Below are 16,910 nucleotides of genomic sequence, written 5' to 3'. Positions count from 1 at the left end.
CCATAAACCAACGCACAAAGCCCGACCATGGGCTGCAATCATCACCAACCAGTTGCTTACTGCGCATCTCCGCATAGTGCGCTAGGGCTTCATGAACAAAAAGTTTAAAAAAAAATTACCAATTCTTGGATCAGTTTGGGCTTAATTGAAAGTTTTTAATTTCAGTGTGTATGATGCAGTCTTCCATGTTTGGTGCAAGCCGCTGCATAAATCCCACAACTGGTTTTCAATTATTATTCCCCGACTTATATAGCGCCATCATATACCGCCGCACTGAGCAATACACCAGTCTCCCTTTTTTAGGGACTAGTTCAGTTTGGCTGTCTTAGACCGACTTACAAGAATGTTCTCTAAAGCATATCCCATGTGCGTGTATATATATTATACATACTAATATAATATCAGTATACATACACACACACACACATATCACATAGATACCGTTAACTTAGATGCTTGGGGCGAGCATGAACTGGAACAATTGATGCTGTAGGGGTTTTATCTATGTACTAGATTGGTAGCCAAGGCATTAACCAGTATTCTAGCATTCAAAGAGTTAAAGGAGGTGTAGGGGGGGGGGACATGCAGCCAGGATTCAGGCTTCAATGAACAATCAAGGTGATGTGATTTGGCAGACTTAACAATATAATAACGGCAACATTATTATATATAATAATAATAATAATCTGCTAACACTGTACTCAGGTGGGACGCACGCAGGGCTTGTGCACAGATGTAAGCATGGATCCCACAACAGCCCCAAACAAAAGCCCACCAGGACACAGATGAAAGCCCCTCCAGCCTGCACATGGCTTTGAAGTGAATCAATCAGGTGGAACTTTTTCAGCAAATCACAGCCCCACTTCCTAAAAACAATCTTTTAATCCCCACCTCGCAGGGATCAATCCTCAAAAAACTGTTTGCACAGGACAGAAAGTGGAGTGGGAGAGCAGCTGTAAATCACACTTAACCCCTGGCATGCCAGCCTTGATGTGAAATCAAAACAAAAGGACTGGGAGGAAAGGGGGGGGGTTATTTTTTTTTTGGGGGGGGGGACCTAAAGATTTGAGAAACTGGCTTTGAATCTTCTGTCTGAGATTAGATCACAAGTTGCAGAAATCTGGGGTCTTGTGTATGGGAAAACTTCTTTGGTAGGAGGGGCACCATGTATGATTTTATGATTTGGGGCAGTTTAGGAAGTTTCTCCTGCTGCAGAACCTCTTGATCATTGTAACCCCTTGCTGCTTTTAGCCAGGCGATCGGGGGCTTATAGTACTGCCAAAGAGGTTCTGCAGCAACTGTAATGCCTAAACTTACAAAACTAGTCTGGTAGAGTTTCATAGGGCATTTAACCCTATCCGGTAAAAAGTACCAGCCTGGCTCTGATGGAGCTCGGATCCCATGATCTCTCTCTTTTCTCTGCAGTTTGGGTGGGGGTGGGGGCTGTCTGTACAGCGCCATGGCTCCAGCAGCCCCATCACCGCAAATAATCAGATCGGGGCACCCAGTGGGGGTACAGTGAGCAAGTTGGAAGTTCATGGAGCAATAGTGGCAATTTACAAATTAAAACGGTTCCCAGGCTGCTTAAAAGAGCAGATGATCGGCTCTCATAAGCACCCTACCGCCTCTACGTAACGCCCTGTCGAAAGCAGACGCCATATTTTCTGTTGCTTATGTCGACATAGGGAAACGTAGACATGTTTTTAACAGCTCCAGTTTTAATCCTCCCCAAAACTTACCCCCGATCTATGCCCCATCACAACACACCCAGCCATCCACGCCCCCCCCAGGAGACCCACCAGACTCTACCTCCACCCCAACCGTGACCCCCCCCAAAAAATAAAACCCACGCGGGTTCTCCCCAAAGTTAACGGGGGGGGGGGTGAGATGAAAAAATGAATTAACCCATTGTTTGGCTTACCTCTTGAAAGTGTCCCCTTTCCGGTGTCGGTTAAATACCGTTTAATAGTCCCGCTGCGTTTGCGCTGGTCCGGCCGGGCTGTTTGTGCGTCAATGTGCAAGTTTCTTACCTGCGGCCAGGTCTGGGAACGCGGTGACGCGTTTCGAACGTTCGCAAACAATGTTACAATGTAACAGAACGCGGGGACGCTTTTCCGAACGTTCGCAAACAATGTAACAGAACGCGGGGACACGCAAACATCCGATCGAACCCCCCCACCCCCAAACAGCACAACGGCGGAAAAAAAAAAAAAAATCCTCGATCAGTGGGGAATCTACGCCAAAACCCACATGATCTGTAACGTCACCGTGCGTATTTGCATACGATACCACCCGCACTTCACCCAGGATCGCAGCTGACTTCTTGCGCAAAGTTGCGCACTGGCGATCTGCAGAAAGCTTCCATTATCCCCCTGCTGGCAACGAAGAGCCCACTTTCTGTGCCAATTTTTTTTTTTCTTTCGGGTGTCTTTTATAATTTTGAATCAATCTGATAGAGATCCAGAAGCGCCAGGGTAGTCGATCGCATATTAAGTAGCGAGCCGGGGCGGAATAAGGGGAAGGGGGGGGGCAGCCCCTTCTGAGCCGCATGTAATACCCGATTTCCTTAAGAAAAGTTCAAGGTGTCACTGATGAGCTCCGCAAACTGTTGATCCGGACCACGTGTGCTGCGAGCTGCAGAAATCCGTTTGAAATAAGAAGTCAGAAGGCAGGATTCCTGTTACTGGTTGGGATCGCATGCCACATGGGGCTCCCCGTCACTGTGTGTACTGTTACCAGGACTTGCACACATTTAATAATGGCGGGGGGGGGGGGATTATATTGCATGGGTTGCTTGGTAGCATAAGCCTGGCAACAAGGGGTTAATGGTTGCTCACTTTAAGTGAAATAGGCGCTGGAGAGAAATGATAGGGATTCTGGGAATTGGGTCACGGTGACCGGTTTTATGGCTAACAAACGTGATCCTGATGAAGGGCTGTACTAAGGGGGGCGAAGCATGGAAAGGGGGGGCTGCCGCTGAGATGCACCAAATTCTGTGCTGCGGGTGGCCTGATTTTGGGACGTTAAGGGAGCTTTGTAATGATTGATGAAGAATTGCGGTATTTATAAAGCGCCCTTTCCGAGATTAAAAATGAGTTTAGCGAATTCATTAAAGATTTTGCAGAGCTCGCTGACCGCTTTGTCGGGGCGCGCGGCGGGTTGGCCCCTGTGCAAACAGAATATCACTGCAGATAAGACCAATTCGGCCCATTTAGTCTGCGGTTTTTCCTGATGACCTTAATCATCGATTCGGGAGCCGTTTGCCTATCCCATGCATGTTTATATCCCCTCATTGTGTTAACCTCTACCACTTCTGCTGCTACACTGTTCCATGTACCCACCACCCTTTCAGTAAAGTAAAACTTTGGTATTTTTCTTTTTTTCTTTTGTTCACGGAGAGGGTGGTAGACATGCGGAATAGCCTTTCAGCAGAAGCAGTAGAGGATACGCATGGTATAGCCATACGTTTATCCTGAATATAAGATCAGGTACAGATTAAGGTTTGATGGAAGGAACAACGTGGGCAGACTAGGTGCGGAATGGTTCTTATCTGCCTTGTTTACACAGTTGGATGAAGTTGCCCCAATGAGCTCAACTACCATTCCACGGACCATTTGTGAAGTGGAAGATCAGAGAGTATCCTACTGAGGTGAGAGATAGAACATTACACCTGGATACATCAGCAAGGGGTTAAAGATAACATTCAAGTGTCGGGGTATTCCGATGAACAGCTGGGCCAATAAATGGCATCGCACCAAAACATGGACGTCCCTCAAAGCTAAGAGGAATAATGGAGAGCCAATCAACTGGACGCCCAACTCTGCATGATACTGGCCAGTATGGGGGGTGGCAAAAAAATACCATCTGACATCACGTCTGGCGTTCACCGTATGCGGTTGTACTCAACATATTAAATACTGTAACTATAAGATCAGATTAAATGCCATAATTACAATGTTTGCACCTCTGGTACACTTGCTTTTGGGAAGTACAACTCCCATGACCATCAGCCAGAATGGTAGTTGCTGGGCAGACTGGATGGGCCGAAATGGCTTTTATCTGCCGATACATTCTATTTTTCTATGGTGTCAACGAAAGTTTGTCTGCATGCTGGCGAGTTGATCTGACGTTTGATCAGCAGGCAGCACGTAGGGTTTATTTTTGTTTTTGTTTTAAACTATAGAACATATAAGCTTCACTAGGCTGTGGTTCCATGCAGCGATCGCTGCTTACAGGGGGATTTAACATATTTATTTTTCTTCTTCTTTCAGGAGGATGCAGCCGATTGGTCACTAATAATCCACAATATTCTCTTTTTTCTTCGAGTTTCTGCATTTAAATGTAAAGCACGAGGATTCCATAACAAATGTCTCGCTTATCCGTATAAAGGGAATTCTCACCAATGTTTTTATTACTAGTATCAGATTAAATATAGGCTTTCAAAAATATTGGGCTGTTTCATTTTTTTAAGCAGTTCTAGTTTTTATAAAAGGTAACGTTTGCAGGCAGCTCCATATTAGCCATTTGTATAGCCATGAGTATGTATAACTCAACCGCCCTGATGACTCCTTATCATTCTGCCTGCGGTAAACAATATATTGACTCACCGAGCTGGAGACTCTGACTAATGACTGAAAGACTATGGAGGAAGAGACTTCATTAGCATTGCCATAAAGCATCAGCTCAGTGTGGTGTTTGAGGAAGGAAAGTCACCCAATACATCACATGGCTGACAGCAATGGCGGCCTCCAGGTCTGCAGATAAAGGGAGTTTATTAAAAGCAAGATGAAATAAAACTAGATGTTTGTCAATGATGACCTACATTACTGTATACAGCGCTGGGGTTTATACTGAAGGAGGAAAACCTACTTTGGGATTTCCCTTTAAACACGTAAGAGCTCACCGCAAAGTCACTCTGACATCAATACAGCCCCTGCGCGAGAGGGTGAAAAGAAGACTGCACTAGTAGCTTCCGATAGAAACTGTTCCAAGGTAGGAATAAGGGGCTGTTGAGGGGTGACTTTTGGGCTGTTAAGGGGTGGGAATTTGGTCACTGGAGGGGGGCATTTAGATGATGGCAAAGCAGAAGGCAGGATTGAGTAGGCAAAGGATAGTTAGTGTGTATGTATGGGCAAGGGATAGTGTGTGTATGTATAGGCAAGGGAGAGTGTGTGTGTATGTATGGGCAAGGGAGAGTGTGTGGGTATGTATGGGCAAGGGAGAGTGTGTGGGTATGTATGGGCAAGGGAGAGTGTGTGTGTATGTATGGGCAAGGGAGAGTGTGCGTGTATGTATGGGCAAGGGAGAGTGTGCGTGTATGTATGGGCAAGGGAGAGTGTGCGTGTATGTATGGGCAAGGGAGAGTGTGTGTGTGTATGTATGGGCAAGGGAGAGTGTGCGTGTATGTATGGGCAAGGGAGAGTGTGTGTGTGTATGTATGGGCAAGGGAGAGTGTGTGTGTTTGTATAGATATATATTTTTTTAAAGAAACAGTCCTAGCACCTTTTTTTTTTTTTTTTACAAAAAGCACTGCATATGACCGAGTTCTATCGTGGAGTTGAAGTTATGTGATTTATTATTTACAAAACTGTGAGATGAAACAGCTCATTAACTAAAATGTACATGAAGAGGGACAAACCTGCTAGTTTCTCCTGCAAAAAAAGGTAACACCTGGCCTGCGTGATGCACAGCTGCCAGTGAGATAAAATGAAAGCGTGTGTATGGGTTCTGCAGGGAGCAGCTAGTCCTCATACAATACAGTTATATCAGATAAAGTGCATTAAGCTCCCTCCTACATTAGAACTGGGTCTCCATATAGGACAATGGAATTCGTAGAGGCAGAGACCTATATTGGCTGGGCACTGACCAAGAGCAGCAGCCATTGCAATCTACCTTGCTGAGCAATAGGATATGATGTCATATTACGGCACAATGAATGTGCGGTGCAAAGGCAGGTCACTATGGAATCTGTGCTGTTAGGCACAGAGCTCCATAATGTTCTCGGGCTGGTTACAAGGAAGATCTCTTACTGGCCCAAGGTAAGGTGGCGCACTTGAGAGCAATCAGGCACCTGTTATGCAGCAGAGGGGCTGCTGCTCACCCCTGGAACCGCAGCCCTAGACCTAGTTGGCCTAGGTGAGAATACTCCACTGGGTAGAGGGCAGAATCTATGGAGAGAGTGTTAACAGGATACATACTGCCACTAATGATGGATGATCACTCGCTTGGCTATATGCTTCTTTTGGCCAGTGATGTCCTATATGCACATTTTGGGGGACATCTATTATTATTATTATTAATATTATCTTTTATTTATATAGCAACATGTTCATCAATGCCAATGTAAAGTTCCATTTGAGCCATTATCAAGGGAGGGCTGGCAGCCTAAGGCCTGGGGGGCAAGTCAAGTGAAGTGGCTCCGCCCCCTCGCACTCACCTTTCACCCCTCACGCTGCTCCCATCACTATGCGGCCATCAGACTGCTGGAAAATTTATCTAAACGGCTGCTGGGTGCTGATGCCACCGGCCGAAGCTACTTTAATCCTTTTTTTTTATTTATTTAATATGCCGGATCGGCTTGCCATATTAAAAATAAATAAATAAAGTATTAAAGTAGCGCTGGCCGGCAGCATCAGCACCCAGCAGCAGTTTAGATTCGATTTCCAACAATCTGATGGCCGCCAAGTGATGGGAGCAGCGTGAGGGGTGAAAGGTGAGTGTGAGGGGGCGGAGCTTTCACCCCTCACGCTGCTCCCATCACTTGGCGGCCGCTGGGTGCTGATGCCGCCGGCCGGCGCTGCTTTAATACTATTTTTTTCATTTAATAGCCGGATCGGCTTGCCATATTAAATTTTAAAAAAAAAGTATTAAAGTAGCGCCGGCCGGCGGCGTCAGCACCCAGCGGCCGTTTAGATTAGATTTCGGGCGGCCTGGGGGGCAATTGCCCCCCGGCCCAGCCCGCCCCTGGCCATTATTATAACTTGATGACGAAATATCCCTAGAAGTTAAAGCAGAAGCTATGAGAAGTAACCTTAGAACTAGAATTCTTAAGGAATTCACTTTCCGAAGCATTAGCCTAGTTGTAAAATGCTCGCACATTCTATTGAAATCAGTGGTTGCCACACTTGTGTACTCAGCGCCTCTTTGACGCTCAAGAGTCCCTTTTCTTTTATGATCGCTGAAGAGAAAAGCTCTTCTCCGGACCACTTCTATTTTTTATTTTTTGTACAGAGAACAATTCTTCTGGAAGAAAGTGATGTCTTTACCTGAGACATCAGCGAACCCTACCGCTCTACGGAGATCGGAAGCTAGAAGCAACAACCGATCCGACCCTACAGCTATAGACTCCTCCAGAGCCACAATCACTAAAAACCTTTCCACTTCCAACGTTTTTAATCATAAGCGATGTCAGCTGTGTTCGAGACGATAGCCTCAAGCCTCAATCGCTTATGACTTTTTATATCATTTTCAATAAACTTCAACTTTTTATTAAGAAAATAAAATGTGAACTTGAGTTTCCTGAAAAGAGAGCGTTTCTTCTAATTCTGAATAGCAGGAAAAAATAAAAATTGAAAACCTATTGATGCAATTCATTTTCCGCTGGGTGGAATGCATATAGGGGGGACGGCAAATATATATATATATATATATATATATATAGGGGGTTGGATTCTGCAGAATCCCTCCATGCTTTTCCAAGGGGGGCTACATAAACATTTAAAGGGACCACTCGGCTATCATGTGCATTAAAGTCCCTTTAAAGTCATGACCGTCCCTATAGCTCAGTCTTCTGTATACAGTTTTGGAGGTTTTCCTGTATGGTTTGTTAATGGTTAACAGCTTTTAGTTACATTTAACACACTCGTTATGTGCTTTTATAAAATTACAATTGCAATTAAGAACAGATGTAAATCTATGATATAATAAAGCTGCACATATTATCGTTAGCTTGGCTAAGTTTTCGCATATTATCGTTAGCTTGACAGTTTTCGCATGTCTCGTCTGTGTTCTGTGGGGCAAATCTCATTTATAATACAGAGATGTCATTAAAGGGGGAAAAAATAGCTTTTTATTATTTTACTCTTGCTGTAAAAAACGCAAGGCAATTCTGCAATTGAGGATCTGGAAGCTAAAAGAGGGAATTGTCTTCAGTCTGAATGGCTATTTTCACACGAGGGTATAGTAAATAGTTCTATATTTTAAGTCAAGTATAACATATAGGTAGAATGCAAATCATTGCATCAGATTTCATTTTTGTATATTTTAAAAGGGAGTTTTTATTCTCAATAAACTTTTTACGACTGTGTGTCTGGCCCCAACTGTTATAGTAGAGTCGCTATTAACAACTGTAAGGGGGGGTATTTACTGTGCCGCACGTTTGTAGGCAACTTAATACATTTTGAATTGCTAAGTTCATTGTGAATTATGAAGGGCCAGCCCTCGCATTCTTTTTCCTGTAAGAAGGGTTAAAGAAGCCCAGGGTAATGCATAGTGAGTTGGTCTCTCGTGCGATTTACAGCCCTCTTTGTACATAAACTGCCCATTTATTTAAGAACCAAAACTATAATCAATTGCGTCACATAGAGCCGGGTTTAGAGATTTAGCCCAGGGCATCGCACATTCTGTTTCAGACACTCAGACTGAACTCACCAAGAGATTATTTTCCTTATTGTGCATTTAAGTGGAAATACCACATTTGGCCACAAGGTGGCCTAGGGGAGCAAAGATTTGGAGCAGCACTTACAGTATATCTGATTAGCTTTTGGTTTTGGTGACCATGTGCCGGACAGGACTGGACATGGCATTATTGGCATACTAGGCAAGCCGTCTGGCAAGTAGCCCCCGGGCTGCTATATTACTGGGCCATTGGCTGAGCGTGTCCACTGCCCCCCCTTTATTGCGGGAATGGAACCCAATTTACTGCAAAACCATATGTATTTATTTTTCATTTTAGCTCTGAAGGAGTTAATGTCACATTTTCCTGGTCTGTTTTCAAATTCAATTACGCGTCACCCTTTCCTTTACACTTTCTGCATCTTACCTCTATGTTCAGTTTTAAGTAATGACCCAGGGCAATATTTATAATTAATACACACTTTGATTATGCATTTCATTACAGCTCGCCGTTGATACATATTAATATGCTCTCAGGCATGTTCCTTTATAGCGCTCCCCCATAGACTCTGAGCAGCTTAGCCGCGGTGTCACATTAGTGGCGAATCTGATTTTAATCCATGAAACTGCTCTCGAAAATGATATTTTAATCCCATCTGTTCGATATAGATATTTGGTAATATCCAGAATGGGTCTGCAAGATAAGTTTCTGACACCAGTCAGTGTGTGAGATATGTGTGAGGGAGAATGGGAGAGAGATACCGTAATTTATTTTACAAATTAATGGAAAGCCCCTTTAATATTTAAATAGTAAAGTTTTTCCTCGAGTATTAAATACAGCAATGTAGTTTAGCATTAAAAAAATAGGTATTTTTTAACTCGCTTATAATATACTAGTAATAAATGGTTGATACTGTGTGTGTTTTTTTTCTGACCACCGTTCTTGGGTTGGAACATTGTTTTTTTTATTTTCTTTATTCATTTGCCTCATTTTGTACATCTTGTCTGCATACCATGGACAGACCTTTCCTCACAAATCCTCTATTGTATAAAAGGGCAACCCCCCCCCACAGAAACTCTCCAAAATCTTGTGGAAATCCTTCCCAGAATGGTGGAAGCCGTTATAGCTGGAAAGGGGGACCAACTCCATATTAATGTCTATGTATTTAGAATGTGATGTCATCAAAGTCCCTGTAGGTGTAATGTTCAGGTGTCCCAATACTTTTGTCCATATAGTATAGCTACTGTATTGAGCTATAGTAGCCATTTCCATTCTCCGAGGTCAGCCTGGAACAAAAAGATGAGCCTAATGTTCCATGGGCAGGTTGACCCCATTGTTGGCCTGTTCTCTCATTTCTGCTTTGCCACGCTCGTACCCTAACTGCAGTTTCTGAAGCCCTCTGGCCATGAATGCTGCTTGTTCATCTCCACCAAACTGTACTATCCACTTCCGGAGTTCTGCATTGGAGAGAAGAACGCCCTGTTCCGTGCTGGTCACATGTAGGCTTCCAACAAGTAGCTTCGATGTCATTCTCGACTGAAGAACAGGCAAGCCGGGAACCTTGGCTTCCAAGGGTTCTGCATGCGCACAAAGAAACATATATTTAGTGGTCTTATTTATGCAAAGCTGATATATGATTTATAAGGACAGCAATATGGAGTTTGATTAGAATTCTGCAGAGATCGTGATGGGGTGGAATTAATTGAACCCTATTTTGAAGGGATAGGTGTTGAGGGACTCTTGACTGGAGAAAGTCACATGTTAGTTTACTCCAAACACTTAAACAACTAAAAGGTTCTGTTCCAACTATTCTGCTTGCTTTAAGACTAGTGTAAAGAAACACTATTAGCAACATGACTCTTTGCACGGCAGAATGCCCAAGCCCTTCCCGGAAATAATTCTTTATTCATGAAAAATTTAGCTTGATTCTTAATTCTTCAGGGGATACTTAATCGTCCTTCGTTTCAGCATCAGGCAGCCACTAACAAGGTTAAGCTGGGTTGTTCTACCTCAATAGCTTCATGTGATTGGTTGCCCTTCCCCAAGGCCTAACATAGAGAGGTTAGAGAGCTCTCTGATTGGTTGCTGCTTAAATAACTGACTTTGCCCTGTTGGCTACGCTTTCCTCACCCCCAGGGGTGGGTATTTACATATGCCCACTGACATTCATTGGTCCCGCTGTGTAACTCCTCATTTATTGGTTGTCTGGTGTCAATTCTCCAGTCTTTGATGTCATCTTAGATTCAGCATAGCCATATTCCTATTGGGTGCATGTTTAAATTCCCTCGTTTAATTATCCTCTACAGCCCCTGCTGGGAGGCAGTTCCACCCTTTCAGTAAAGTCCCTTACATTACATCTAAGCCTCTGATCCTCTAGTCTTTAGGTTTTTGTTTAACTGGTCCAGCAAGCCATGGACAACTGATCACACCAGTAGCTAATTCCAAAGACACCATTTGCTTAGTGGTATAACTTTTCTAACTGTCACCTGATGTTCTAGAGTGTAGACGGGAACTCAAAGACGAGGATGATGTGGGGTCCCGCTCACTAGCGTCGGCGCAATATTGGCATGAGGTCACCTTCCTGGACCCCGTACCACACCGTTCCAAATCTGTCATCTGCAATATAAAACCATATATATATATATTATTTTGGGGGAGAAAGTGTCAAATTCATGTAATGAATAGCATTGTAATAAAAAGTAATATCAACGGGAATATAAATGATAAAGTCCTCCTAAAAAATACACTCAAGTCATAACATTTATGAGCACTTTGTAGCCTGGCTCAGTAGACCTATTCAGACTCGTTTAATCTGCCCATTTTTCCCAGTAAAGACTCAAACCATCATCGCTTTTACCTTTTCCAGTTTGTATTTGCGTTGTGACTTCTGTTTGCTGCTGTCGGAGTGACGTGGCAGAAGCACATCGGAGCTGCTTTGCACGGAGCCCCTCTGGACCGCATTGCCCGCACTGACACTGGCCCTACACGCAAAACAAGTCCGCGGTCTTTGGCGTTTCTCTGTAAGCTGAGAGACCGGCGAATGATCGATGGTCTTATGGTTCCTGCAAGATACACGATCAAGCTAATGTCATTGTTGATAAAATCCTGAGAAGGTCTCTTAAGTGGACATAAACATTTTGTTACTTGCAATCTCACACATCTCCACCAGGGTGCGCAGCGTTACAAGCAGCTTTACGTCCCTGATCAGATCCTTTTACTGGCTTTCTATACTGTTTCGGACAGGACTGGATAGTGTCTGTTTAGTGTCTGGGATACTTTATTGCTGGGCCATGTAGCTGGACTTCCCCTCCCCCAGGGCTAAATACTGCTATTCTTCCCCTGATGGAAAATTAATTACAAAAAAAAATTAATAAAGGAGTCAAATACCATGACAGATGATGCTGGGGCCATAATTTAGCCACGGAGCCCAGCAAAGGAAAACATATTGTTTCTTATAAATGATTGTGTTTAGTAGCACAATACAAAAGAAAAACCAGACTACCTGATATCCGACAAATTTTACAAAAAAATAAAAAGGCAAATACGCTCCTGCCTTATGGGAATTTTGACACAGGTAACGTGTAATATGATTCTTGTTCCATGTTTTTGCTTTTTTTTTCTTCTTCAGTGAGTTATTTTGTCTCATTAAAAATTACCTTCACAAACAGCTAAAGCTTTGATTTTTTTATTGTTGAGGTAATTTTGGACGATTTTGACCTAGTAAATATTTGCCTTGCTGCGCTTGGTATAATTACCTTCTTATGTCCCAATTTATCATTCTTCATTCAGCCTCCGCAGACATAAATATGAGCATTAATATACTATGTATTATTATCTCCAAAATAAATGACCCCAACCTAAACCAAATATATCATAGTTACAATAAAACACAATTGACACTGCTAGTTTTTTTTTTAACTAAAAAATCCAAAATATTAATTGTATAAGTCTCATTCCTGATATATACACTTTATATAAACTAGCCATGCCTTGTGTTCTTTATTTTGCAATTAGTAAAAGTAAGTAACTATATTACCAGCATAACAATAAACATTCTCTCTCCCCGTGGTTGCTCACATGGTATAAATATAAGAGGATACATTTAAATTACTTAATTATAGATGTTGGGAGTCATTACATATGTTTATTAAGTATCCCGCACTGTAATATGTATGTTGGGGAATTTTATAGCTCAGCTTCTATTATACACCGAGGCTTTAAGTACTTTTATTTTGATATACTAGTTTTTGCTTTTTGCTTGCTTCCCTGTGATAGGTTTCCCTGCTGATCTCTCCTGCAAGCAGCTGATTCCACATGGGATTACGCAGGCGCTGATGAAAATAAAACAACAACAACAACAAAAGAATTTCACACCAATATGCGAGTCAGCTGCCGTTCCTGTCTATACTGGGTGATGATATTCTGCTAAATCTCTGTATCCTTATATAATATATATCTCCATTGTAGCTCTGCAGAAGATGTACATGTGCTTTTGCGTCACTTAATTTCTGTGGTATTAAAAAGATATAAAAAATTTAAATATCTCTGAAAGACAGTGATTCTGTAATAAATTATTTACAGCCCAGGAGTCAGTCGCTCATTTTAAGAATCTGCATTTTGGGGACAAAGCTGAGAGTTTGAATCCAGTTAATATTTGTCCTTTTTTCCTGTTGCGATAGGATTACTGGTTAACGAATAACCATCTAGGGCTGTAAATACGCTGCTGACACAGTAAAAGCATTGCAATTATGTATCACACTTTACTTTAGACTTACATTAAAACAAAGACAGCAATAAAAAAAAATCACCAAGCAGATTGTATGACGGAACCGAACACCGTTAAAGGATCAGGCTTTTACACTAATTGTTGTTTTTTTTTAATTATTAAACCCAAAAAACTCTGAAAGTTGGTAAGCCCTTTCACTTGAATAAAGGTGATTTCATTGAGAAATATATTTACATGGCCTTGAAAAGGACCTTTTTAGAAGCCTTTGGTGGCCACCATTGGTGAGTCATTACAATTAAAGCTTTATGATGGGTTATGAAAATGTTAGTGTGTATGGAATCTCAGACGCAGTTTATTTAGTATGTTAATTTTAAAGGTGCTGTCCCACCTGTTCCATTTATCTACCGCCCTCTCAGTATAAAATACAATTTCCTTATATTACATCTAAGCCATCTAGACAATGGTCTCTTGTTCTAACATTTCTCCTCCGTTGAAATAAATTTCCTTCCCGTAATTTGTTAAATCCCTTGTAAGTATTTAATATAGTCTTTTCCGATACACACAGTGCAATGATCTATACCTCTTGTATAAGAGACCCCAATTCCCTGTAGATTGTAAGCTCATCTGAGCAGGGACCTCCTCACCTGTTGTTTCTATAAATCAAATTATTATTATGATGTTATATACTACTTGTTATGTCCTGTCTACCCTTTGTACAGCGCTACAGAATGTGATGGCGCTATATAAAACAATAAATTATAATAACTTAATGTCCATTTTTTTCCAACTAGCACACTTTGTGAACATAGCATTTCCCTTTCAGGGCTGCGGGTTGCCTTTAAATCCTAGAACTATTACACGTCGGCTAAACATTAATTACGATTACCGCAACCTAGTAATCATTTAACTTCCAAAAGCCAATTCGCTTAGTCCAGCTCATCACACTGCGCTTTAACCATTTAGGCGCCAGGTAATGCATTGCAAAGAAATGTTATCCTAAGATATACCGAAGGGCTACAAAATGACTACTCTTTGTGCTTTTTACCTCCCAAACTTCACGTGTCTTTTACCCACTAAATGTACATCAATGACCTCTGGACCACTCACCGGTACTTCCCAGTTAATAACGCCATTCCTAGAGTTTACTTCTCATCGCCTCCCTCTAAATATTCCAGAAAAGCCAATCGAATCCAAACGTGTGACGTCTCACAGCCCGGTGGTGCTGCCCCTGTTGTTGGCAGGAGACTTTGGCTAGGGGCTCGGACATCTGCAGTAGTAGCCACCTGGAGCAGCAGCCCCCTCATGCTGGGGTGCTGGCTCAGTATCATGGGAGTTGTAGTTTCATAGCCTGCTGGACAGCTACCTGTGACCTGACCCTGATGTAATCTGAAGCACGGCTGGGGGTGGTCACATGGCCAGGTGCTTGGAGTTACCATGGTAACAGGAGTGGGTGGGATCACGCTGTTTTCCCGCATGAGGCGTCGGATACACAGGGATTCAGCTGTCATTTCAGGGGCAAGGAAAACATTAACCTGTTAAAGCTACAGTTTGTGTTTTTTTTTTGCATCAGTGACATTTTTGTGATCAGTTCCTTTGGCACATCTACAAACTCTCCTAGATTTATTCACTAAAGTGAGAGTTGTAACTCACGGACTGTCCTATGCATTATGAAGAGCGAAGCCCTATGGGTTTCTCCTGCAAGAGACCATGTCTGTGCCATCTTTTGCATCCAAACAGCACGTCTGTGCCATCTTTGTCCCCAAACTGCTTGTTAGTGTCCCCAAACAGCTTGCCTGTGCCATATTTACCACCAATCAGCTTGTTGGCGTTACAAGCAGCCTCCCAGTGCCATCTTTGTCACCAAACAGCCTGCCTGTGCCATTTTTGCTCCCAAACTGCCTGCCTGTGCCATATTTGCCCCCAAACACTTACACATCCATGCTAACACACAAACACCTACACACGTGTACATATTCATATAAGTATACACACATATACATACATTATAATGCTAACATACATTTATACTCCCTCGCTCCCTCTCTCTCACACCTCCTTACCTCACCCACAGCTTTCTCTCAGGCGCTTGCATATTGTGCAAGCAGCCTCACTTTTACTGTGTTCTTGCCTCCCCTTGTCAGTCCAAAACTGTTCAAAAGGGCAAGCCGCTTTAAAGGGGCAGACAAGTGGTCGCAGGTCATAGTTGCGACCCCTGCCAGAGTGGTTGCAGGAAACTCTCACTGGGATTGGGCCTGGGCTGGCCATCTGTTAGCAGCTGGGTGTCAAACCTCAGCTACCTGCATGTGATCAACTAATTCAGTCAGTAGGGATGCCGTCCTATAAATTCCATGTTCATTCATCAAAATTGAGTAACATTGAGGTTCAGCTGCAGTGAAATTGCAGGCACCAACTCTGTGTGACATAACTAGGTAATTCCTCAACGTCACTATGCAGGGCCAGACTGGCGAAGATGGGACAGCCGTGGCACTTTAAGGTCAGCGGCCACCTGATGACATAAGTCATAGCCAGCCTCCGGCTTGCACACTGCAGAACCTTATCTGCCTCTGGAGCCTGTCTGGCCCTGTATAGTGATACTGACGAATTATAACTGCAGACTACCTAGTTAGTCGCTAACAACTGCAAATGTGCTATACAATAGGGCCCGATAAGTTAACCCTTTAAAATCAGCAAGCTACAAAGTCAGAAGAGAATAAATACTAATCATGAACAGCGGGTAAATATGTTATAATAAGAGTTGGATGTAGGTGTAACATGAATAAAAGGGAGTTCAGAGTAGGACCAGAATTGTAGTGACACGCCAAGCACAAATGGAGGGTTAAATGATGATAAGGGGTCTAGATGATGATTTTTGTTAGAGGGTTAATGCAGGACAGCAGATTTGTCAGGTGAAATGGAAATCTACCACTGGATTAATAAAATAACCCGCAAGACCGATTGCATCCATACAGGTTTGGCAATATGCTATTCCCTATGTGGCCAGTAGGTGGGGGTGCAGGACATATATAGGAAAAGATTGCTCATGAATTTCACCGAAGCATAGAAACATGAGATATGATGGCACATGAGACCCATTCTCACAATCTAGTCAGTCCTTGGTCTTGTCTTAGATTCAAAATATCCCTATGCCTATCTCATATATGTATTAGCAATCTCACTCATTTTTGATGAGAGACTGTTCCATTTATCTGCCACCCTCCCAGTAAAATAAAACTTCCTTACATTACATCTAATAAAACACATTGTGTGCCCTGCAGAAGTTTATTGGTGGTTTAGTCTGAGATGCGTTATTTGTTATTAGTGCTTAAAATTGCCCTGTTAATTGCACTTTTAGTTCTTGCTTGTTGACCTGCAGTATGATTGCCTGTTGCTCTAATATGTTGCATCATTTGCATACCTCCCAAGTGTCCCTCTTTAGCATCAATCCCTCGTCCCTCTTTGCTAGGTATGGGGGGTATTCCGATGTTCTACAGCCTTAAAAGCTTAAATGAGCATAGAAACAGCTAGACGTGCAAATGGGACAAAAACAACAATTTGTTTCACTTTTTTTTG

The 16,910-nt window shown here is 42.7% G+C and overlaps 1 protein-coding gene across 1 annotated transcript; it reads right to left on the bottom strand.

The window, feature by feature from the left end:
* Window positions 1–9,569: 9,569 nt before the first annotated feature.
* LOC128497259 (uncharacterized) lies at window positions 9,570–14,511 on the bottom strand. Its single transcript, XM_053467231.1, has 4 exons — window positions 14,448–14,511; window positions 11,472–11,676; window positions 11,101–11,230; window positions 9,570–10,191 (listed from the first exon to the last, which is right to left on the bottom strand). The coding sequence occupies exons 1-4, from the start codon at window positions 14,471–14,473 to the stop codon at window positions 9,920–9,922; spliced, it is 633 nt and encodes a 210-aa protein (XP_053323206.1). The 5' UTR covers window positions 14,474–14,511; the 3' UTR covers window positions 9,570–9,919.
* Between the last annotated feature and the right edge of the window lie 2,399 nt (window positions 14,512–16,910).

This window comes from Spea bombifrons, chromosome 5 (genome assembly GCF_027358695.1).
Source record: "Spea bombifrons isolate aSpeBom1 chromosome 5, aSpeBom1.2.pri, whole genome shotgun sequence".
In the NCBI taxonomy this organism is placed as follows: Eukaryota; Metazoa; Chordata; class Amphibia; order Anura; family Pelobatidae; genus Spea; species Spea bombifrons.
This window is presented reverse-complemented; position numbering and strand designations above follow the sequence as displayed.

Coding starts and splice junctions, on each gene's coding strand:
- LOC128497259 (XM_053467231.1), bottom strand. CDS start 14,473: ATGGCGTTATTAACTGGGAAGTACCG. Junction 11,677..14,447: donor TTATTAACTGGGAAGTACCG/GTGAGTGGTCCA, acceptor TGTATCTTGCAG/GAACCATAAGACCATCGATC. Junction 10,192..11,100: donor TCTACACTCTAGAACATCAG/GTGACAGTTAGA, acceptor GTGCGCATGCAG/AACCCTTGGAAGCCAAGGTT.